Source organism: Rhincodon typus, chromosome 16 (assembly GCF_021869965.1).
Source record: "Rhincodon typus isolate 14 chromosome 16, sRhiTyp1.1, whole genome shotgun sequence".
NCBI lineage: Eukaryota > Metazoa > Chordata > Chondrichthyes > Orectolobiformes > Rhincodontidae > Rhincodon > Rhincodon typus.
The window spans coordinates 52,524,121-52,548,177 of NC_063347.1; the positions used below are offsets into that span (position 1 = coordinate 52,524,121).

General features: G+C 40.7%; 1 protein-coding gene across 1 annotated transcript in view; it reads right to left on the bottom strand.

Annotated features, from left to right (window-relative positions):
• Positions 1 to 2,812: 2,812 nt before the first annotated feature.
• tmem115 (transmembrane protein 115) overlaps positions 2,813 to 24,057 on the bottom strand; it is a 27,742-nt gene continuing 6,497 nt past the window's right edge. The window contains exons 2-3 of the mRNA XM_020532590.2: positions 9,198 to 9,370; positions 2,813 to 4,121 (exon numbers count right to left, since the gene is read on the bottom strand). Coding sequence (XP_020388179.2) covers positions 3,967 to 4,121; positions 9,198 to 9,370 — 328 coding nt within the window. The 3' untranslated portion in view covers positions 2,813 to 3,966. The remainder of the gene's footprint in view (positions 4,122 to 9,197; positions 9,371 to 24,057) is intronic.

Below are 24,057 nucleotides of genomic sequence, written 5' to 3' on the forward strand. Positions count from 1 at the left end.
ATTGAGGAACAAGAGGATGGCCAGAATGAGGGTAGGGCCAATCAGGGATAGTGGAGGGAACTTGTGTGCGGAGTCAGAGGAGGTAGGGGAGGTCCTTAATGAATACTTTGCTTCAGTATTCACCAGTGAGAGGGACCTTGACGTTTGTGAGGACAGCATGAAACAGGCAGATATGCTCGAACAGGTTGTTGTTAGGAAGGAGGATGTGCTAGAAATTTTGAAAAACATGAGGATAGATAAGTCCCCTGGGCCAGACGGGATATACCCAAGGTTTCTACGGAACACGAGGGAAGAGATTGCTGCCCCTTTGGCAATGATCTTTGCGTCCTCACTGTCCACTGGAGTAGTACCAGAAGATTGGAGGGTGGCAAATGTTCACAAAAGGTAATAGGGATAATCCTGGAAATTACAGATCAGTCAGTCTTACTTCTGTGGTGGGAAAATTATTGGAGAGGATTCTGAGAGATAGTATTTATGATTATTTGGAAAAGCAGTGTTTGATTAGAAATAGTCAGCATGGCTTTGTGAGGAGCAGGTCATGCCTCACAAGCGTTATTGAATTCTTTGAGGATGTGACAAAATACTTTGATGAAGGTAAGGCAGTGGATGTGGTGTATATTAGATTTTAGCAAGACATTCAATAAGGTTCCACATGGTAGGCTCATTCAGAAAGTAAGGAGGCATGGGATTCAGGGAAATTTGGCTGTCCGGATACAAAATTGGCTGTCCAATAGAAGACAGAGAGTGGTAGTTGATGGAAAGTATTCAGCCTGGAGCTTGGTCACCAGAGGTGTTCCGAAGGGATCTGTTCTGGGACCTTTGCTCTTTGTGATCTTTATAAATGACTTGGATGAGGAAGTGGAAGGGTGGGTTAGTAAGTTTGCCCATGACACGAAGGTTGGTGGAGTTGTGGACATCGTGAAGGGCTGCTGTAGGTTTCAATGGGACATTGATAGGATGTAGAGCTGGGCAAAGAAGTGGCAGATGGAATTCAACCCAGAAAAGTGTGAAGTGATTCATTTTGGAAGGTCGAATTTGAATGCAGAATACAGGGTTAATGGCAGGATTCTCGGCAGTGTGGAGGAACAGAGGGATGTTGAGGTTCACGTCCATAGATCCCTCAAAGTTGCGACCCAAGTTGATAGGATTGTAAAGAAGGCGTACGGTGTGTTGGCTTTCATTGGCAAGGGAATTGAGTTTAAGAGCCATGAGGTTATGCTGCAGCTCTATAAAACTCTGGTTAGACCACACTTGGAATATTGTGCTCAGTTCTGGTCACCTCATTACAGGAAAGACGTGGAAGCTTTAGAGAGGGTGCAAAGGAGATTTACCAGGATACTGCCTGGACTGGAGGACAGGCCTTATGAGGAAAGATTGAGGGAGCTGGGCTTTTTTCATTGGAGCGAAGAAGGATGAGAAGTGACTTGATAGAGGTTTACAAGATGATGGGAGGCATAGATAGAGTGGTTAGTCAGAGACTTTTTCCTAGGGTGGAAATGACTATTATGAGGGGGCATAATTTTAAGGTGATTGGAGGAAGGTATAGGGGAAATGTCAGAGGTAGGTTCTTCACACAGAGAGTGGTGGGCGTGTGGAATGCGCTGCTGGCAGTGGTAGTAGAATCAGATACTTTAGAGACTTTTAAGCGACTCTTGGATAGGCACATGGAGGATAGTAAAATGTAGGGTATGCAGGGTAGATTGATCTTAGTAGGATAATAGGTCGGCACAACATCATGGGCCGAAGGGCCTGTACTGTTCTAGTTCCACGCAGACAGTCGTCCGAGATGGAATCCAACGTGGATTCCTGGCGTGGTGAGGCAGCAGTGCTAACCACTGAAACACCGTGCTGCTTATGACAATGTCGTAACATACACTAACTCTTGGAAACAGTATGTAACATAAGTAGAGCGGAACCTGTTTAAGCAATTATTTTCAGTTGGCTTAGTAATAAATCTTATCAAAAGTAAAATTGAGGTGGTGAGGATAACTTATCTAGGACACATCATAAGATAAGGGCAAGTGTTGCCAAGAGCAGTGAAACAAAACGCTCTATTCAAATTCTCCGTTCCTAAAACTAATCAGGAAATCATGAGATTTAAGAAGTTGTGTGGATTTTATTGTAAATTTGTGCCTAAATTTAATAGAACAGCTGGCACTTTAACAGATTTAATTAAAAGAGACCATGACAATATGGTCAACAAAATTCCAAGTGCTTATTTTTCCCTTAGAAGTTGAAGCTATTTTAGTAAAGGAACTATGTTGGCCACCATGACTTCATTGAATCAAAGAATCCCTAGTGTGGAAGCAGGCCCTTTGGCCCATCAAGTTCGCACAGACCCCACAAAGCCCATCCCATCCCATTCCAACCGCCTATTCTATCCCTGTAACCCCGCATTTCCCATGGCTAATCCACCCAGCCTGCACATCCCTGACACTATGGGCAATTTAGCATGGTCAATCCACCAAACCTGCATATCTTTGGACTGTGGGAGGAAACCCACACAGGCACAGTATGTGCAAACTTCACAGTCACCCAACGCTACAATCAAACCTGTGTCCTTGGTACTGTGAGGCAATAGTGCTAACCACTCAGCCACCATGCTGCCTCCTACAGTCAAGTAACCTCTCTATACAGTGAAGACTGGAATTTTCCCAGATGACCACCTTTGATATCTTGTGGATTTGCCTCCTGTACCAGGACATGTTACAAAGGGATGTTTCGTGCAGTTCGTAGCCAACCATCCTCCTGTCTCGAGCCTATCTAGTGATTAAGTGGTGGAGGATAGACAAGCATTGGATATCTACAGTGCTTTTAGATAACAATGTGGTTTATTACATTGTAATCATAATCCCCTGGGTTGCAAATGGATTCCATTCTGGTCTGTTCGTAAGTTAATCTGTCTGCAAAGCGGAACACAATACAGGACAAATGTAAAGCAACTGTTCGTAAGTACACATAAAGCTCGTATGTCGGGCCTTTAAAATTGTACTCCTATACGGGATTGCATTGTTAAGCACGAGCATTCGTAAATCAAGTGTTTGTAAATCACAGATTCCCTATAATCATTTGAGATTTAGTATGAAAATACACATGGTCAGGCATAATTACGAAGATCTTAGAGGAGTTGGTGCAGCTATGCTTTGAAGGTTAGAAGAGAAACCTAGTCAGCTGCTGCAAATTATGTGTGATTAGCTGAGGATGGAGTCAACATAACATGATCATTAACACGGTCAGAATCATTATAAAGCAAGGAGCACATCAATAAGGAAGCTCTACACGTTTTCCACCATTGATCCTTAACTGCATTCATCACAGGAACAAGTCTAGATTCCTGTTGTGAATGAGGCTACCAGTAACCTGACTCCCATTTTGCATACAGTCAGCATAATATATGGAGTACAGGTGTTATACTGTCACAACTAACTTGAGAAAGTGTGCTGATGTTACTCCCAGGCAATGCTTAATCTAAGCTGCACAGCTGCAGGGCAACATAGCTGAGTCAATACAGGGCAATTGGCATGGAGATGCACTGACCTCCAATTCTGGAAATCACTGGTGTTCAATGGTGGAGTCATGGTCTACTGGGGGATAGGAGGAAGTGTCTGAGAGCTGGAACATTGACTCTGCAGTGCAGAGACTAGTACCACCCTTGTCAGCAAGCTTGGTTACAAAGTAAGGTTGGATCTGAAAGCACGGATTACAGTCAATTCAGAAGGGGATAGGTTTGAATGGGAAAGGGAGCCAGAGAAATTAATTTGATTGATTTTATTGTCACGTGTACTCACGTACAAAAGTACAGGAGTACAATGAAAAGTTTATAACGTCGCCACACAAGGCGCCATCTTAGGTACAAGTACCTAGGTATGGAATCTTAAGAACAAGGTAGAAAAAAAGTTAAACATTGCAGTGATTATAGTACAGTGACACCTTCTTAGTTTTAAGTAGAAAATAAAGAAATAAAGCTTATAGACTTAAGTCTTTCCTTAAGTGCTTAGCCATGACAGGACTGCACTTTGAGGAATCACCCCGAGACCGGAAGTCCATGCTGGGCTGAGAGTCTGCCCTATCAGGCCAGGATGCCGCTTCGCTGGGTCTTTGCTGAGTCCAAGGCTGGAAGTCTGCAGCCAGGAGAAGGAAAAAAAGAAGAAAGGAAGGAAATGGATGAGCTTCATCTGAAGTGTTCTATTCTGCCACTATCTTGTATTATCAACACGACCAGTATCACATTGGCAGTTCTTGATGAACAGGTTGAGTGCAGGTAAAGGCCAGAGGGAGGGAGAGTGTTGGAGGCAGGTAAAGACGTCTGTAGGATGAAGAGAGGCTTTTTGTCCAAAGAAATGGACATGGATATGAAGGAAAAAGCGTTCAACATCATGTCATGCCTGTAATTCATTAAGGCAGGAGCGCAGGGGGATAAAACATTCCTGGTAAACCTCTTGTGCACTTTCTCCAAAGTCTCCACATCCTTCCTGTAGTGTGGTGACCAGAACAGCATACAATATTCCAAATGTACCTTAATTGAAATTTGATACAGCTGCAACATGACAACAACTTTTATACTCAATTCCCTGACCGATGAAGGCAAGCATGTCATACATCGTCTTTATCACCATATCCAGCTATATTGCCACTTTCAGGGAGCCATGGACTTGCACCCCAAGATCCCTCTGCATATTAATGCTCCTAAGAATCCTGCTATTTTCTGTATATTTTCCTCTTGCATCTGACCTCCCAAAATGCATCACCTCACTCTTGTTGGGATTAAACTCTATCTGCTATTTCTCTGCACAACTTTCCAACTGGTCTATATCCAGTTGTGTCCTTTCATACCCATCCTCCAATTTGTGTTTCATCAATAAGTTTGCAAACTTATTGATCAGACCTTTGCATTTTCATTCAAATTATTTACATATATTACAAACAACAGAGGTCCCAGCACTAATCCTTGTGAAACACCACTGGTCACAGTCAGAAAACCATCCCTCCACAGCTATCTCCTCCATCTTTCTATGATGATGCCAGTTCTGTATCCAACTTGCCAACTCATCATGGAAGACATGTGACTTAATCTTCTGGATCAGTCTACCTTCTCAAAGTCCATGTAGACAAAATCCACTGCCCTACCCTCGATTACTTTTGTTATTTCCTCAAGAAGCTTAAAAGTTTGAGAGACAAGACCTCTCCCTGCATAAGCTATGCTGGCTATCCCCATTAAGTCCATTCTTCTCTAAATGTGAGTAAATCCTGTCCCTAAGAATCTTCTCCAATGATTTCCTTACTACTGTTGCAAGGCTCACTGGGCTATAATTTCCTGGATTATCCCCGTTGCTCTTCTAAAAAAAAAAGGAACAACATTGGCTATCCTCGAGTCTTCTGGGACCTCATCTGCAGCTGAAGAGGATGTAAAGATGTCTGTCAAGGACCCAGCCATCTCATTTGCCTTCTTCAGTATCCTGGATAGATCTCATCAGGCCCTAGGTACATATCTACCTTAATGATTTCAAGACACCCATCACCACCTCCTTAATATTGACATGCCGCAGAATATCAACATGCCCTTCCCTAATCTTACAAACATCCATGTCCTTCTTCTTGGTGAAAATGAATGCAAAGTACTCATTAAGGACCTCACCCACTTCATCTAAATTCCTGCATAAATTCCCTTCTTTATCCTGGAGTGACTTACCCTTGCCCTAGCTACCCTCTTGCTCCTAATATACATATAAAATGCCTTCTCCTTAATCATACTTGCCAACGACATTTCATGGTCCCTTCTAGCCCTCCTAATTTCTTTTTAAATTCTTTTCTGCTTCCCTTATACACAAAGGCCTTGTTTGATTTCAGTTTCCTAAACTGTAAATATGCTTCCTTTTTCTTTTTGACTACACATTCAATATCTCCTGTCATTCATCTTAAATCCCTGGCACTAAGGGAGTCCCAGTCAATATTGGGGAAGTTAAAATCACCCAATACCACGACCTTCTTGTTTTTAAATCTTTCCACGATCTGCTTACATATCTGTTTCTCTATCTCCTGATGGCTATTGGAAGGCCGAAGGTATAACCCCATCAGAGTGATCGCACCTTTCTTATTCCTAAATTCTACCCACACAGCATTGGTGGATGAGCCCTCCAAGATGACCTCATTTTGTCATAGTTGTGACATTCTCCTTAAAGAGTAATGCAACTCCCCCCACACCTTTCACACACCTCTCTATCGCACACAAAAGTATCTAAACCCTGGAATGTTCTGCTGCGAGTCCTGCCTTTCTCAACCAAGCTTTGGTGATGACTACAACATCATTGTCCCATGTACTAATCCAGACTCTAAGCTAAATACTAACCTGGTCCTGTCACTTCTTCCTATTAAACTATCTGAACTCAACATTGACTATCTCCTCAATCACTCCACATGCTCACCTCCTGCTCTGTTTCTCACCTCTCTGCCACAATTGTTTAAATGGAATGAAATCTCTCAACAGGATAACCTATAAGCACAAACAAAACTGTACTAGATCAAACTTCCATGAATTCAATGTGATGAGCAAGTCATGAAATATAAATTATATATGACATTTCCTTTTTTGACCTCCTCATACTATGACAATCTCCTCATTTTGGTGGTCAAACCTACCCAGCCCAAATTAAGGCATTGAACAGGCTCTATATAAAATGAAGCTAATTCAAGACCAACTCCTACAGGGTGATGATGTGCCCCCATCCAGATGATTGGCATAGGGTATGACTCTTCATTCTTCTGCTATCTTGAATTCTGAATTGTTTGTTTTTGCTTGTCTTTTTATATTAATTAAAGTAACTTTAGGGTTTTTTAATACAAGGTTAATTTTTTAAAAATTGTCCTAAAGTTGTTGATATTGCTGGCAAGACAAGCATTTGTTTCACCACCCTTTGTTGTCCTATGGTTGTGGCAGTGGCCTTTTTTTAATGCTATATTATAGCAGTTTGAGTGACTTGTGAGTTCGCTTCAGACAGCAGTTGTCAACTAGAGGTGTAGAATTGGAGTTACATATGGGTTAGAATAGATAAAGATGGCAGATTTCCTTCCCGAAAAAGTATCTGTGAATCAATTGAGGTTTTATGACAATCTGACATCTTCACAGATTACTTTTATAATATTTCACTGATAAACAACTTTCTTCTCCTGCCAAATTAAAGAAAAACTAATTCAAATTCATAAACTGTCTTGGTGGGATTTGAATTCACTTTTTCTGCATTATTGGTCCTACTACTAACTATTCCCCATGATTGCCAGTACAAGAAAAAAAACAAAAAAATTACCTGGTTGATCAATGCACCTGAAACAAACCCTTTTTTTGGGGTTATGAGAAGTGAACACAAGACTGCAAAGTTTATTGTACTGACCTGCGCAACTATGATACATAGGGAGAATCAAAAAGAAACCTACAATTTAAATGAAGCCCAGTAAAAGAGATTAGTCTGTTGGTAAATGCTATTCTGGCAAGATACACAGCACAGCATTAAGACAATGACACTTCACCCACAGATAATCAAGGTAACATTAAATCACTTAGATGCAACTAATACTTGTGTTTTTTTTTTAAAATAATCTTACATTAAAGTATCTTGTATAGTTAAATGCATTAAAAATGATATCCACTTTATGTTTACCATAATGATTATCAAACTCTGAGACAAAACTAGAAAGGTGTCTGTACAGCAGAAATATGCAAAATGCGAACCACAGTCAGCACTGTCTGACATCAATCACCCTGGAGAAATTGCTCATTGGAAAGAATAGGAGTTAGCTTTACCCACACCTTTAAATGGGACTTTCAAAAAACACCAAGACAATTGTTGTACTTATTTCTTAACTCATTTCATAGAGTTCAGTAACAATGTCCAATTATAGATGGGTTACGGAAATTTATCCAATTTCTCTTTGCCATTTGAGTCAAATATTTGAACAAGGCTGGGCTTGGGCAGAAACTCTGGATTATTGCAATATGTGGTAGCAGCTAAGGACAGAAATATAGAATAGGCCTCCTCTATCTATATATTTCACAAAAGAAAACAAGCCAAGCAGCTTATAAGGAAATCAGTGGTTGTTTGAAGTGAATATTTTCACAAGTCTTCACTGTTCCTTTTACAATTATACAGGATACAAAACACCATATACCCAAATCAGTTAACTCCAAGTACATATGTAGAAATTGCATTTACAGCTTTTACGCAAAGATTCAGGACCAGCACCAGTAATTCGTCAGCCTTTTGAGAAGGCAATCTTCCAAACCTGTCCAATGCTGAACTGGAAGAAGAGGCCTATTTTTGCTCTCTTTCTCTATCAAAACTCATCAATCTAATTGAAGCAACTTTTATGGAGTAATCATAATATTTACACATTTGATGGAAGGAACAAATTAATAAGGGACCTTGGAGGGAAGTACTAAGGGACATCAAATTACCCAACATGATCGAATTTTGGATTCGGTTCATTCTTACAATCATATGTAATTTGGATTGTTACTAATCTTTTAGACACATGATGGTAGGATGTTAGTGAAAAGAAAAATATTTGCAAAAGGTGAGTTCATTATATGATTATGTGGTAAGTTCAGACACAATAACAAATCTCCAGATATAGAAAACTACTGAAAAGGATTCACTGGTGCCAATTTTCAATATCCCACCGATGGTACGGTCTCACAAAGTAAAATAATTCTCTTTTTGGCACTTTATCCGAAAAAGGACAACTTGAGAGCCAAGATGTATCTTCAGACTGTTCTTTTTGATCTGATTTCAGTGGTAGCATACTTTCCCTTGCTGAGCTTCCTTTACATTTCAATTATGTTAATTAATTGCTCTATTCAAAAAGGACACTTCAAAAAATGACTGCAAATTAATGAATTTTCTGAACTAACACAAAAACTGCATCTAATTCATCACCAGTTCAAATGCCTCCTCTAATAATTATAGCCACCACCTTGCGTTAAAGAAACATTAAATCCTGCTGAAGTTGGGCTATGAGCACCACAGTTGCACAGGCCTTTATAATCTTTTATTTTATGCTGCACTTATTTTCCAAACAAATTGAAGTGCTGCAGTTAAACAGTTTGAAGTACTGATGCATTTTGATGGTATCTGCAGCAGTAAAGCTGATTTCACTCAATTAGACAATACATCTATTGATGGTCTCTTAAGATCCTGATGAAAGACCTTGGAATGCAATGTGTTCTGCTGCTCCAGAATCATCTCCATCGTTTTTGCTCCTCTCTGGAAGTAAAGGCGTATCAGATAAGTCTTCTTTGTCATCTTCATCCATACTAGGCCAAGCTACTTGATCTTCAACACGTTTCAGCCGTTCATTCAAAGCCTTCAATGCCAACTGTCTGAGGGTAAAGAGGAGAAAGTAAAAAAAATTGATTATTCAAAGTGCAAATTGGTTTGAACATTCACCACATACCAAAGAATCAAAACATTTAAAATCTATTAAGTTATACTAAATACTTTTAAATGCTACCGATTTTTATTGTTTAGTGACTACTATATTTTTAGCTGTACAATTAATTATTGACCAACGCCTCCCCTCCACCTCCCATTAAACTGTTAACAAAGTTGGAGTTAAAGCCAATTTTAGGAATGTCTACGTAAAAAGCACTTCAAGATATGAGTTGGGAATGGAAAACATGTGCCTTACAGAAATAGAAACTCTGGTGACCCTTACAAAGGTAGAACTACTTGGGAAATCCAGTACCCATTGCAAATGCAGATTTATTAGTGTACAAAATAGCTGGTAGCGAGATCCAGTTTCTGCATTTGATTTCAAAGAAATGCAGTTTTCAGAAGTCACCTGCTTCTGCCTAATTTTTATTCAAGAAGGTCACACTACTCAAATAACATCTTTACATTCATCCATTGCAAGTATGCCTGCACACGTCTACAAATTCACTCCCATTCTATGGTCAGAAGCAAAGAAATAAAAGAAGTTTTAAACTCTCACACCATTTCATACAATACTACACTGTCACCAGTTTTCCATAAATGCAAGTTTATTTTTGAGGAAAAACAAATACTTATTTCAAATCTGCTTCTGCATTCCAATCTATCTCTCAGTGATCAGATGATCAGTTTTTCTCCGCTGGCTACAAGAATCCGACACAAAATATGTTTGCAATCAAGACAATCCAATCCCTAGGCAGAAATACCACAGGAGTTAATAATTCTGCATTGAGCCTGTAGGAGTTGGAAGATTTGAATTTGGCATGGTAGGAGGCACATGTATCAACTGAGTTTTTACTTTACATCTGCATATGTCATATCTGACCTGCAGGGCTCAAGACCATCATCTGGTGACAGAAGTGCAGAAATGTTTCATTTCTCAGTACAGCCATCCATCATTTACTAAGTCAGGAAACATTGGCCCAGTTCTAGAATCTTGCAATCAGGTTGGGAGAGGCCAAAAACAACAGTTTGAATGCAGGCTACACTATTCCACTACAGCAATAATCTGATCCTGGCACAGATCTGTTAGCTCAACGAGTTGAGCATTGAATCTCAGCAGTGTTTCCTTTGTCTTAACACAGGTTAGGCAGCTCAGTTTCAAACTAGGCTGTAGGTTTATTTCTGAATGGTAGGTTTTTTAATGAAATTGATAACATAAAATGATATGATAGGCTGAGGAGAGAACCATAGGAGACAAAACATGGTGCTTATCATAATGTAACAGTTAAAGTTTTAGCTGGGTAAGGGAAGCACCAATGTATCCAAAAGGCATTCATACCTCTTTCGGAACTCATCCAGTTTAGTAATGGGATCTAATTCCATCATATATTGTGATGTGATATTTTGGATTTCAGCTTTGGGTGGTGAAAAACTGTCTCAAAGTATTCAGGCCATTGAATACTTCAATACTCTAGATAACAGAGATGCACAACTCGAACTGGCAATATTCCATCATGCTCCTGACTTTTGTTTTGTTGGAAGATTTTTTTAAAAATTTATTGTAGAGTACGCAACTTCTGATCTGTTCTTGTAACCACAACAGTTGTGGTCAGAATCGTGATCCCCAGGATGGCGGAAGGCTGAAGGCTGAAGGCTGAGCCATTACTGCTGAAACTTACCCTTGTCAGAGATAGTCATTGCCTTGCACCGGTGATGCTACTTACTACTTATCTGCCCAAGCCAGATATTTAGTGCATATTCTGTAGGTTCAAGCTCTACAGGAGGGCAATGGTGATGGAATGAGCTCATTCTGGTAAGGTAAAAAAAATCCTGAGGATTTGGGCACATAATCTAAGTGGCATTTCAATGCAATGGAGACAGTCTTGTCAGGAATGACATCTTTCAGGTGAGACATTAACTGAAATAAGGCTGTGGTTAGGCAGAGTTTGGGACACAACCTGAGGGCTGTCCAGATGGCCATAAAGACCACCATGCTTGGAGTTTGTCAATAAACAGAAATATGGTTGTGCCACAGCTGGGCTGTTACTGAAGATTCACTCACAATTGAACAAACTGGCTGCATGACTAACTGACCCAAGGCATTAAAACATAATAGTAACAAAAGGAGGCGGTATGTAGGTCTTGAGCTATTGTTTTATTAAATAAGTTCATTGCCGATCCTTGGCCTCACATTCCTGGATTCTGTCAGAATATTCAGCTCAGCCTTGAATATAGTCATTAATGGGTCACCCAGAGATTTTGGGATAAAGGGCGGCACGGTGGCTAGCACTGCTGCCTCACAGCGCCAGGGACCCGGGTTCAATTCCACCTTCGGGCAACTGTCTGTGTGGAGTTTGCACATTCTCCCCGTGTCTATGTGGGTTTCCTCAGGGCGCTCCGGTTTCCTCCCACAGTCCAAAGATGTGCAAGGTAGGTGGATTGGCCATGCTAAATTGCCCGTAGTGTCCAGGGATGTTTAGGTTATGTGGGTTAGACATGGGGAAATGCCAAGGTAGGAGAACGAGTCAGGGTGGGATGCTCTTCAGAGAGGCTGTGTGGACTTGTTGGGCTGAATGGCCTGTTTCTGCACTGTAGGGATTCTATAAAAAAAATTCTATAAAAAAATTCCAAAGATTTATGACATGCAGTGAAATCTCTCTTCATCTTAATCTGAAATGGCAATTTCCTTATCCTGAGACTAACTGTTCCAGACATTTCAGCCAGGGTAAAACAATATCTCAATATCTACCTTGTTAAGCTGTTTCAAAATCTTACACTTCAATAAAATTTGCTTATCATTCAAATTCTAGAGTACAGACCCTCTATACTCAATCTCTCCCCATAAATCAATCCTGCCATTCCAGTAATCTTCATTGCACCTCTTCTAAAGCAAGTATATCCTTTCTGAAATTCAGACACCAAAATTGTACAAGAAATCCCAGGCATGCTCTCACAAAACCCTCATTTTATTGCAGCAAACTCCTTTACTCTTGTACTCCAACATGTAACGAAGGACAGGAATACCATTTACCTTCTCAATTGAATACTGTACTAATGTTAACTTTTTGTTTCATGTACAAGGACACCCAAATCCTTCAGAATCACCAATATTTAACAATTTACTCACCAATACTCACTCAAGAGGGTTTAAACTAGAATGGCAGGTGGCTGGGAACCAGAGCAGCAGGTCAGCAAGTGGAAGGATTGAGGGGAAGATAGATGTTAGGGCCAGTAAGTCAGAAGGACAGGCTGATAGGGAACTCAAGGCATATTATAGGCAAGGCAGATGAGCTTAGCCCCATGTACTGATCCAGGCTCTATGATGTGGCTGTTATAAAGACTCAATTGAGAGGGGGACAGGATTGGCTCATCAACTTGCCAGGGTTTCATTGTTTTAGATGAGATAGGAAGGTAAAAGTGTGGAGGAGTTGCATTACTGATCAGGAAGAACGTCACACTTGCACTCATAGTTGGGGGGCTCATCCACTAAGGCAATATGGGTAGAGCTCAAAGATTATATGGGTGCAATCATTCTGATAGGATTATACTATTTGGGAAGGGGGGGGTGGGGCTATAATCACTGAGACATTGAGTAACAAATATGTAGGCAGATTCTAGAAAGATGCAATAACAACAGGGTGACTTTACTCCAGTATTGACTGTGACTCTCTTAGAGCAAGAAACTTAGACAGGGCAGAATTTGTTAAGGGCATCCAAGGGGGTTTCTTGAAATAATATGTGGACAGTCCAACTAAAGGAGGGGCCATACCGGACCTTATATTGGCTAATGAGCCTGGCTAGGTGACTGACCTTTCAGTGGGAGAGCACTTTGGAAATAGTGATCACAACTCCTTAGGTTTTAACATAGCAATGAATAAGGATAAGTCAGGACATTGAAGGAAGGTATTAAATTAGGGGAGGGGAAATTACGTCAATATTAGGTAGGAACTAGGAAGTGTTAATTGGAAGGAGCCGTTCTTGGACAAGTCCACATTTGACACGTGGAAGTCGTTTAAAGACCTGCTGATCAGAGGTCAGGACCGGCATGTTCCAGCAAGAAGGAAGGACAAGGATGGTGAGGTAAGGGACCCGTGTGTGTGTGTGTGTGTGTGTGTGGGGGGGGGGGGGGGGGGGGGGGGGGGGGGGGGGGGCGGTGAATTCGATCAAAAAGGGAGAAAGAAGCATGGAACCGAAAATCAGATAGTGTCTGAGAGGAATAAAAAGATAGCAGGAAAAGACACAAGGAAGGAATTAGGACAGCAAGAAGGGGCATGAAATTACCTTGGCAAGTCGGGTTAAAGAGAATCCCAAAGCATTCTATACATACATTAAAAACAAGAGGATAACTAGGGAGAAGGAAGGACCACACAAGGATAAAGAAGACAACTTGTGCTTAGAGGCAGAAGATGTGGGCGAGATCCTAAATGAATACTTTGCATCTGTATTAAACCAGGATATACTAACCCAGGATAGTGAGATCAATGTGGAGCATGCTGACATGCTAGGGAATTTTGATATCAAAAAAGAAATGATGTTGGGTCTCTTGATGAGCACTAAGGTGGCTAAGTCCCCAGGGCTGATGGTATCTACGCCAGGTTATTGAGAGGCAAGACAGGAGATTACTGAAGCCTTGACCAAGATCTTTGTATCCTCACTAGCTACTGGAAAGGTCCTGAAGGACTGGCTAGTAGCTCATGTTGTTCCTCTGTTCAAGAAGGGAAATAGGGATAATTCAGGAAATTATAGACTGGCGAGTCTCACAACGGTTGTTGGGAAGCTATTGGAGAGAACTCTTAGGGACTGGATTTCCATGCATTTGGAAAAGCATGGCCTAATTAGGGACAATCAGCATGGCTTGGTGCATAGCAGGTCACGTCTTACTAACTTGATTAAATTTTTCGAGGAAGTGACGGACGTAATTATTTAGGGTACAGCAGTGGATGTTGTCTACATGGATTTTAGTTAATAATGTGGAGGTTTCGTGTTAGACTGGGGTGGACAAGGTCAGAAATCACATGACACCAGAGGATTTATAGTCCAACATGTTTATTTGAAAACAAGCTTCATCAAGTGAAGTGAGAAAGAAGCACACACAACACAGAATTTATAAGATCAATGGGTCATACAACTGATGAGGATGTATTAAACAAACCTAAGATGCTGTTAAATCTTTAAGCAGTTAGAAGGTTTTAATTGATTAAAATGTTCCCAAATTCCTTTGAAGTCACTGCCCTGAGAGAACTAAAGGTTTTAGCAGTGTAAAGTAGTGGTGACATTTTAGGTCAGACAATGCATGTTAAGTGTGAGGCCTTGTTCAGAATCTGTTTGTGATTTGGTTTGGAGTCAGACTGGTTTTATTTCTAAAGTAGGAATTTATAAAACGCCACATTGACTGACTGTCTATAAATTGTGTGCTATTTAAACAAAATACAATGTATCTGCAAATACAAATTCACCTCATTGGTGTGTGTGTGTGTGTGTGTGTGTGTGTGTGTGTGTGTGTGTGAGAGAGAGAGAGAGAGAGAGAGAGAGAGGGTGGGGGGGGGTGGGGAGGGAGATTTTAGTTAGGCTTTTGACAAGGTCCCTCATGATAGGCTCATTTAGAAGATTAAGCTGTGTGGGATCCATGGTGACTTGGCCACTTGGATTCAGAATTGTCCATGTTTCAGGTTGGGACAGTCCTTATGAAGGCTCCTGACCCAAAACGTTGACTTTCCTGCTTCTTTGATGCTGCCTGACCTACTGTGTTCCTCCAGCGCCACACTATGTATCAGCATCCTGGTAAACCTCTTCTGCACCTTCTGCACCCTCTCCAAAGCCTCCACATCCTTCCTGTAATGTGGCGACCAGAACTGAACACAATACTCTAAGTGTGGCCTAATCAAAGTCTTTATGAAGCTGCAAGATGACAGCCTGACTCTTGTACTCAATAACCCAACCAATAAAGGCAAGCATGCCATATGCCTTATTTTACACCCTATTCCTCCAGTTCCACACTGTATCAACTGACTTCCAGCATCTACAGTTCTTGCTATCTCCTTTACCAGGATGCTGCCTGGATTAGAGGGTACGAGCTACAAGGACAAGCTAGAAAAACTCGGATTGTTTTCTCTAAAGCGGCAGAGGCTGAGGGGAGACTTGATAGAAGTCTATAAAATTATAAGATAGGGTTGATAGTCAGAATCTTTTTCCCAGAATTTAAATGTCTAATACTAGGGGGCATGCATTTAAGGTGAGAGGGGAAAGTTTAAAGGAGAAATGAGGGGCAAGTTTTTTTTTTTTTTTTTTTTTTTTTTTTACACAGAGTGTAGGAGTCTGGAACACACTGCCAGATGTAGTGGTAGAGGCAGATATGAGTAGAAATGTTTAAGGGACTTTTAGATAATCACACAAATATTCAAGGAATGGAGAGAAACAGACCACGGGCAGGGTGAAGGGATTAATTTAATTTGGCGTCATGTTCGGCATAACATCATGGGCCAAAGGGCCCGTTTCTGTGCTGTTCTGTTCTACATTCTAACTCAAAAATATTCCTATTCTTCCTTGTTGCCCACTTAATTAAACTGTCTATATTAACAGACTGTCCTCCTCACAGCTTACTTTCCAACCTAGCTTTGCATCATCAACAAGCTATATACAATACTCAGTCTATTCACCAAATTATTAAACACAGATTGCAAATGTTATTCCTATTCCAAGCAAGTTGAATTACAAAGGTAGACACTAATGCGTTTCTCAATAATTGTTAGGTTTATTAACAGAATGCTGCACATCTGCTTCTTACTAAGTCTATGTCCCAGCAGGCACTGAGTACTTTATTACACAACGTCCTTCATTTTTGTATCTTAACAACATAATTCATCATTGGTGGTCCTTTGCAAACACTCAGGGTGAGTCCATAGGTGGCTGTACTGACTGGTATGGCCACCATAGGCTCTGTTACACTTGGGGCAGATGGTGGTCACGGGAAGGGATGGGTGGGATATTGATGTGGCAGTGCGCTCCTTTCGCTGTTTTTGCCTGGCATCCATCTTTTCCCAATGGCAAGTCTTGAGGTGCTTGACACCTTCCCCTTCGACATCATCTACCTTGACAGTCTTGGGCCAGTGATTCCCAAGTGTCTGTGGGAATGCCGTACTTTGCCAGTGAGGCCTTGAGGGTATCACCTGGGCCTTGCCTGCCATTTTAAAACTGGGAATAGAGCACCTGCTTGGAGAGTCTTGTATCGGTCATGCAGACTATGTGCCCAGTCTATTGTAGCTCATCAAAGATGGTCAGTGCCTTGATGACGGGGTTGTTGGCTTGTTCGAGGATACTGGCGTTAGTGCATCTATCTTCCCAGCGGATTTGCAGGGTCTTAATAACATAATTTACATACTACTAAAGAATAAATAGCTGAGGTCTCATTGCTGATCCTTGTGCTGGTCCACAGTTAACAGACTGATAACCTGAAAATCACCCATTCATTCCAACTCTTTCTGTCCTTTAACCAATCCTTTATTCGTGCTAATACATTATCCTCAATCCGATATACCTTGTGCAACCACCTGCTGTATGATGAAATTTTATGAAGTACTATGATCCTCTGGGGCAGGAAATGATGAGATTCCATTCTAGTTTGCCCTGACAATCTTGAAGATTTCCAGGTGTCAGCTTAAGCGAGAGCGCTGCCACTAAACAAGAAGTAAAAGGTTGTCTGACTCCAAAGATGAAGCAGATAATCTAGACTCACACTCCAGTGCAGAACAGAACAGTTAAATACTGCACAAAGAAGGTGCTATCTTTTAGATAAGACATTAAATTGAAGCCCTGTCTGCCCTGTCAAGTGAACATAAAAGATTCCCTGACACTACTTAAAGAGGAGGAAGTGAGTTCTCCCCGATACCTGGGTCAATTTTAAACATTTAACTAATTCAGAGGGAATCTGCAGTACATATTTCCTACAATACAAATTACCATTCTTTTGAAAGTGAAGGGCTTTGGTTCATGCTGAGGTTATTGAGGATTCTACATAAATGCAAGCCTTTCTTTCAAAACACACATTTATTACCAAGAAGCACTGGTGCAAGCCAAGTAAATTACATGAGAACGATGATTCACTTACGTACAAAGTAGTTATTCTATAGCTGAGACGTATTACACTGTCGTCAAAACTCTTTGGAACCTCCAAGTGTATTTCACAGAATTGTGAGAATAAGACTTTTTTAACCAGAACAATGGAGTACAATTAAAATCAGCTCACAATACAAACATGCATCTGTTGTATTGAACCATTTCCTGCAAGGAACCGAATTATAGGCATGAATGTATTTCACGAAAATGCAAGGAACTATTGGACTATCAAGCCCAAAAGCGAAAACCAAGTCTTAAAATGCAGCAGTTCAGTTTCATTTTAACCCTTTTATACAATCACAGTCCATATGCTTGAAAAAAAAGCTGCTAGAATCTTCTCCCAAACAAACTCCATACAAAAGTTTATAGTGCCTGTCTGTAAAGCAGAGGGAGAGAAGCCAACCTACTCAGAACACAGTGATTTGTTCAAACATAAGAATGCCTGGCAGTAATTCAAGTTCAGAAAGGGACACAGGAATATTTAAACAGTTACCTACAACAATCTGCTTTTCTTTCAAGAGGTAATTTTAAGGATTTTTGAAATATAAACATATATTCATATGATTGTTATTCATTCTCTTGCTTGCCATTTACATAAATATGATTATTAAACTAAACAAGGTCCAATGTTTTGATGCGCTATTAGGTATTGAAGATGGGAGAGGTCCTGAGCAGACGTGAATAATCCAGTGGGTTAAATAATCAATGAAATGGTTATTCTAGCCAGTAATGTGCCTCTCCTAAAGGACATTCTAAAAATAATTTAAATTGTTCAATTAGATTCCAGCCTGTAACTCACTCACATGTAATCAATATTCCACAAATTAACTCGGCCTTGAATATTTTGTGTTCTCCTTTTATCCTTTCTACTCACCATTACAGATGCCGTATCCAAGCGATTTCAGTTTTCTATATGAAGTAACTGTGGTAGGTCCTAACAAAGTCATAGCTATTTGCTCAAGAATTCTGTGCACCAGAACCAGGGTTCTCCTGTAGCCAAGCTGGCCCAATGTAACGATAATATTGGCATCTACCCTGCGTGTAGGGTAACATCAGAACAACCTGGTCTTTTTGCTTAATCAGTTACAGCAGTGCCTTTTTACTAATAATCTGCTGGAATGACTTTCGTCCAGGCTTTCTGAGAGTCACATGGTTCCAGAGAAGGTTTAAAAATAATTGCCTGCAACAAACATTGAGCCAAATACAGCAGCGAATGACTAGCAAAACTGAGGTCATTGAGTTCATGGGGAAAATCTTCACGGCTGGACTCATACCTTACACATGAGAAGACAGTTGTGGGTGTTACAGGTCAATAATTATTGCTCCACGAGCTCCTGTGGGCAATGCCCATGCTAAGCCATTTTCATCAGCTTCAGTGAGCTTCCTCCATCGTTAAGCTTCCATCACTTACAATCAGTTCCACTCCGTTCACAATTTCACAAACACTGAAGCAAGTCTTGCAGTTGGTGTTCTGTTTAAATAACCCCAGGTTCGGGCTACATTCAAGCACATGTCAGACAATGACCACCTCTACTTAGGCAAAGCCCAACCACCTCAACTCCATCAACAATTTCCCCCATTAGTGAATTGGTCTATCCTCATCAACAGCTACACAAGAAATATGAATGGTAGAGGACAACTGCCTGGCAGCACAGTGATTAGCCCTGCTGCCTCACAGCACCAGGGACCCAGGTTTGATACCAGCCTTGGATGACAGTGTGGAGTTGCAAATTCTCCCTATGTCTGCCTGGGTTTCCACCAGGTGCTCTGGTTTCATCCCACAGTCCAAAGGTGATTGGTCATGCTAAATTTCCTATCGTATCTAGGGATGTGCAAGCTAGGTGGATTAGCCATGGCAAATTCTGGGTTATGAGGACTGGCAAAGTGGAGGGTCCCGTTTGGGGCGGTCTTCGGAGAGTCAGTGTAGACTTGATGGCCTGAGTGGCCTCTATCTGCACTGCAGGGTTTCTATGATTCTGGTGGATTGTGTGTTTCTTCACACTTCAAAACCTCACCACCAAAAAGGCACAACATGAGGGAATAATCATTTTCTGAAGGCAGAATAACTGGCTTGATTCACATCCCTGCCACTGAACTCAAATTCTACTCCTTGTGCACAGTGCCTATGGGAGATCCATCTACAGGAGGCAATGCGGCAATTTACTAAGCCTATTTTGACATTTATCACCAAAAACAGGAAAAAACTTAATGTCAATATCATTTCCAAGTTCCTGACCACATGATGCATCACCCTAATTCATTAAATCTCTTTTCCTCACTAATGTAATAAAACCTTGCAATTCCCACCTAACACAATTCCCACTATCAGTTATCCTTTATATAAATGTCTACACCCGAGAACAGTAAATTTCTCCAGCCTGTAGTTCATTCCTATTGTATTTTTCATGGTGAGAAAGAAAGAACGTTCTTAAACTTTAATAAACTTAGTTACTTCTGCACTTGTACGGCCCAGAGCTGCTCTCAGTACTCACAGATACAGTCCAACCCTACCCTCTTTTGATGTCTGAAGATTAAGGCTCCAAAAGAGGTGCAGGAGTAGTCCCAGACTGATGCCTTTTCACAGGTGTCTAATCAGGAGAGACCCGAATAGCTACAACTAAATTGTACGTTTTGGAAATACATAAGCTTACAGAGCAGCTGATTGAAGTCATTAAATTAGATATCTACATTTCAAATGAACTGGGTTATGAAAATGTTGTAATGGTCAAGGCAGCTGGATGAATTAGAGAATGGTTACAGTACAGGAGAAGGTTGTTCAGCCCATCATTTCAATGCTGACCCTCTATGAGGGAACAGTTTCCCTAGTGCCAATCCCCTGCTGTCTCCCCAAAGCCCAGCATTTTTTTAAAAATCAGATAGTAATCCAATTTCGTCTTGAAAGCCTCAACTGAAGTTGCCTTCACCACACACTCTAGGCATTGCATTTGAGGTGCTAATCACTGGCTTTGTCAAAAGGGTTTTCCCTATATTTCCATTGCTTCTTTCACCAATCACTTTAAACCTTAACCCTTTGTTTATCGATCCTTCCATCAGCAGGAACAGTTAATCCCTATCTACTCTATTCAGACCCCTTATGACTTTGAACATCTTATTCAAATCTCTTCTCAAACCATAACAGTTCCAACTTCTCCAATCTTTTTAGTGTAACTGAAGTTTCTCATCCTTGGAACACAGTGATCCAGTTGAGATTGAACCAATGTTTTATACAAGCTAAAACAGAACTTCCTTGTCTTTGTACTCTATGCCTCCATTGATAAAGACCAGGAAGTGTCTATTTTATTAACCATGCTCTCAACCTTTCCTGTCACATTCAATTATTTATGTACACATACACCAAGTTCTTTCTGTTCCTATACCCCCATTAGCATTGTACCCGGTATTTTATATCACATTTGCATTCTACCTACCACTTCTCCGCAATTAATTTCATCTGGCAGTCGTGTGCCTATCCACAAACTGTTTGTCTCTTTGGAATTCTACACTGCTCTTCATGGTTCCTATGTATTTCCAAATTTTGTATCATCTGCAAATTTCTAAACTGTTCCCTGTACATAAAAGGCTAGGTCATTAATAGACATCAGGAGCAACAGGAGCCCTAACACTGACTCCTGAGGAATCCACTATAAATCTTCTTGCTGTTTGAAAAGCATTCACTAATCACTACTTTCTGTTTCCTGCCAATCAGCCAATTCTATGCCTTTGATGCTGTCCCTTTTATTCTAAGAGCTCCAATTTTGCTCACAGGTCCATGTGGAACTATCAAATGCCTTCTGTACATGTACATCATGACAGCAGCATTACTCTCATTAACCCCTTGTCACCCCATCAAAAAATACAAATAAATTAGTTAAACATGATTTGCCCTTAGTAAATCATGCTTTTCTTAATCAGCAGGAATTTGCCTAAGTAATTATTAATTCTCTCCCAAATGACCATTTCTAGATCATTTCCCAACACTGACATTAAACTGACTAACCTATAGTTACTGGGCACATCTCTAGACTTTTTTTTTGAACAAGTGTGTAACATTTCAAATTCGCCGGTTCTCTGGCACTACTTTGGAGTCAAAGAAAGACTAGAAAATTATGGCCAGTGTCTCCACACTTTCTACACACTTCCGTCAGTATCTCTGGATAAATTCCACCTAGTCCTGGTACCTTATCACCTTTAAGTACAGAAAGCCTACCTAATAACTGTCCCATAGTAAACGACTAGAAGTTTTAAACACTTCTAGTGTCTCAATTACCTCCTTTTTCACCATCACCTGCTCAGCACCTTCTCCCTCAGTAAAGACAATGCAAAGTATTTGTTTGATACCTCAGTTATGCCCCTTCCTCCCTCTCTGGTTCCTAAGCTGCCCACTCCTTCCCTAACCACCCCTTTTATTGTGCGTGTGTGTGCCTATAGAAAAATTTAAGGTTCTCTTTTATGTTAGTTGCCATCACCATAAACCTCTAATGTTTTTCCAGAGACTTCGGTCTACCCATCTTCAATCATCTTCACTCTACACATCCACTTATCTAGCCTTAATACCTTTTCACCTTAGATTATAACAGACAGGACCAGCCTTCACTACTCAGCTTGCTTACTTCTAAATCAGATCATTGTAGGTACAACCTATTCAGCAGAGATTTGAGCACATAATCTAGTTGAATATTTCAGTGTGGTGTTAGGAATTGAAACTTCGTGGTTATGTTTCTGGACCAGTAATCCACAGCCAGAACATTATCTTATAAAGCCGTGAAAAATTCTGCTTAACATCCAACTTTTAGCTTTATGATGTCATTGTTGAAGCACCTGAAGATGGTTGGACCCAAGACACTGCTCCCAGGAACTCCTCTATCGATATCCTAGATTTGGGAGGTTTGGCCCTCAACAACCACAACCATCTCACTCATGCTTAGCAGTGAGATCACTCCATCTTTCTCCATCAATTCGCACTGATCCCAGTTTTGCTTGGGGGTCCTTGATGTTACACTTCGTTAAATGCAGCCTTGACGTCAAAAGCAGTGATTCCTATGTCATCTGTGGAATTCAGGTCTCTTTTCAGTGTTTGGTAAAGAGATTTGGAACTGGGTAGTTTTGATTGAACCCAAATTGAGCAATGTTCCAGAATTATCTTGAGAGAAAAACCCAGATGCTTTGATAGCCAAGTTCCTCAACAACTTTACAGCAAAGTGAGAGTGGAGATAACAAGGTGCATAAGAACTAAAACATGGGAACAGTCCGTTCAACTTAATAAGACTGTTTAACCAACAATCTGTCTTGGATCTCCCACATGGATGCCATGGTCAAGTAGGCACAACAATGCCTCTTCTTCCTCAGACAGCTTAAGAAATTCAGCATGTCCATAAGGATCCTCACTAACTTTTACAGATGCATCATAGAAAACATTCTATCCTGGTATGACAACTGATCTGCCCAGAATGGTAAGAAACTAAGAAAGTTGCGTGCACAGCTCAGATCATCACAGAAGCCAATCTCCCATCCATGGGCTCCATTTACACTTCTTATTGCCATAGAAAGGCTGCCAACATGAACAAAGATGCCTCCCACCCCAGTAATACTATCTTCCAACTTTTTCCGTTGGGCAAAGCATACAGAAGTTTGAAAACACTCACCAACAGGTTCAAGAACAGTTTCTTCCCTGTTTTAATTAGACTGCTGAATGGACCTCTCTAACTTCAAATAATGCTGATTTTTTTTGTGTACCTCCTGTGCAGCTGTAACCTTGTATGCCTCGCTCTGTCTAAACGCCCTATGATCTGTATGATCTTGTTTGCTATGATCTGCCTGTACTGCTCACAGAACAAAACATTTCATAGTACGTAGGTACCTGTGACTCAATAAATTAAAACAAATCACACAACTGGTGTCCTAGCTCCACATTTCCTTTCTATTCCACTTTCCTTCAGATAGCTTTCTAAGCTGTTCTTAAATACTGTACTGACCTCTGCTTCTGGTACTATGGTAGTAAATTCCACAAGTCTTTGTAAAATAATTTCTCCAGCTCTTTGGCCTAAATCGCTCGCATATCATTCTATATTCCCTCCTTCATTCCAGACCTTTCAATTAGAGGAAAGTTAATTTCTTTCTGTCCTACCAAATGCTGTAATGTAAATATCTTTTTTAAAATCAGTGTGTAACCTCCCACCTTCTGTGGAAAAAGTCAGTTTCGTAAGTTTTTTTTAAAATTTGCTCACATGAAGCAGCATCCTGGTCATTTTATTTTCATTCATGAGATATGGCTGTTGCAGGCTGGCTTAGTTTATTGCCCAGAGGGCAGTAAACTGTCTGGAATCACAAATAGGCCAGAGCAGGTTTGTTACAGAGCAGGGAAGTGCATTGTATCTGTACCAGCTTACCAAATGACCAACACGTGTGATTTTGTCAGAGGGGTGGGATTGAGCAATACACATGACACTCCAGTGCCTTGATGCAAATGGGGATGGTGAAAAACAGCTAAGCATCAGGAGCACACATACTAACTAGTTGAGTCCTA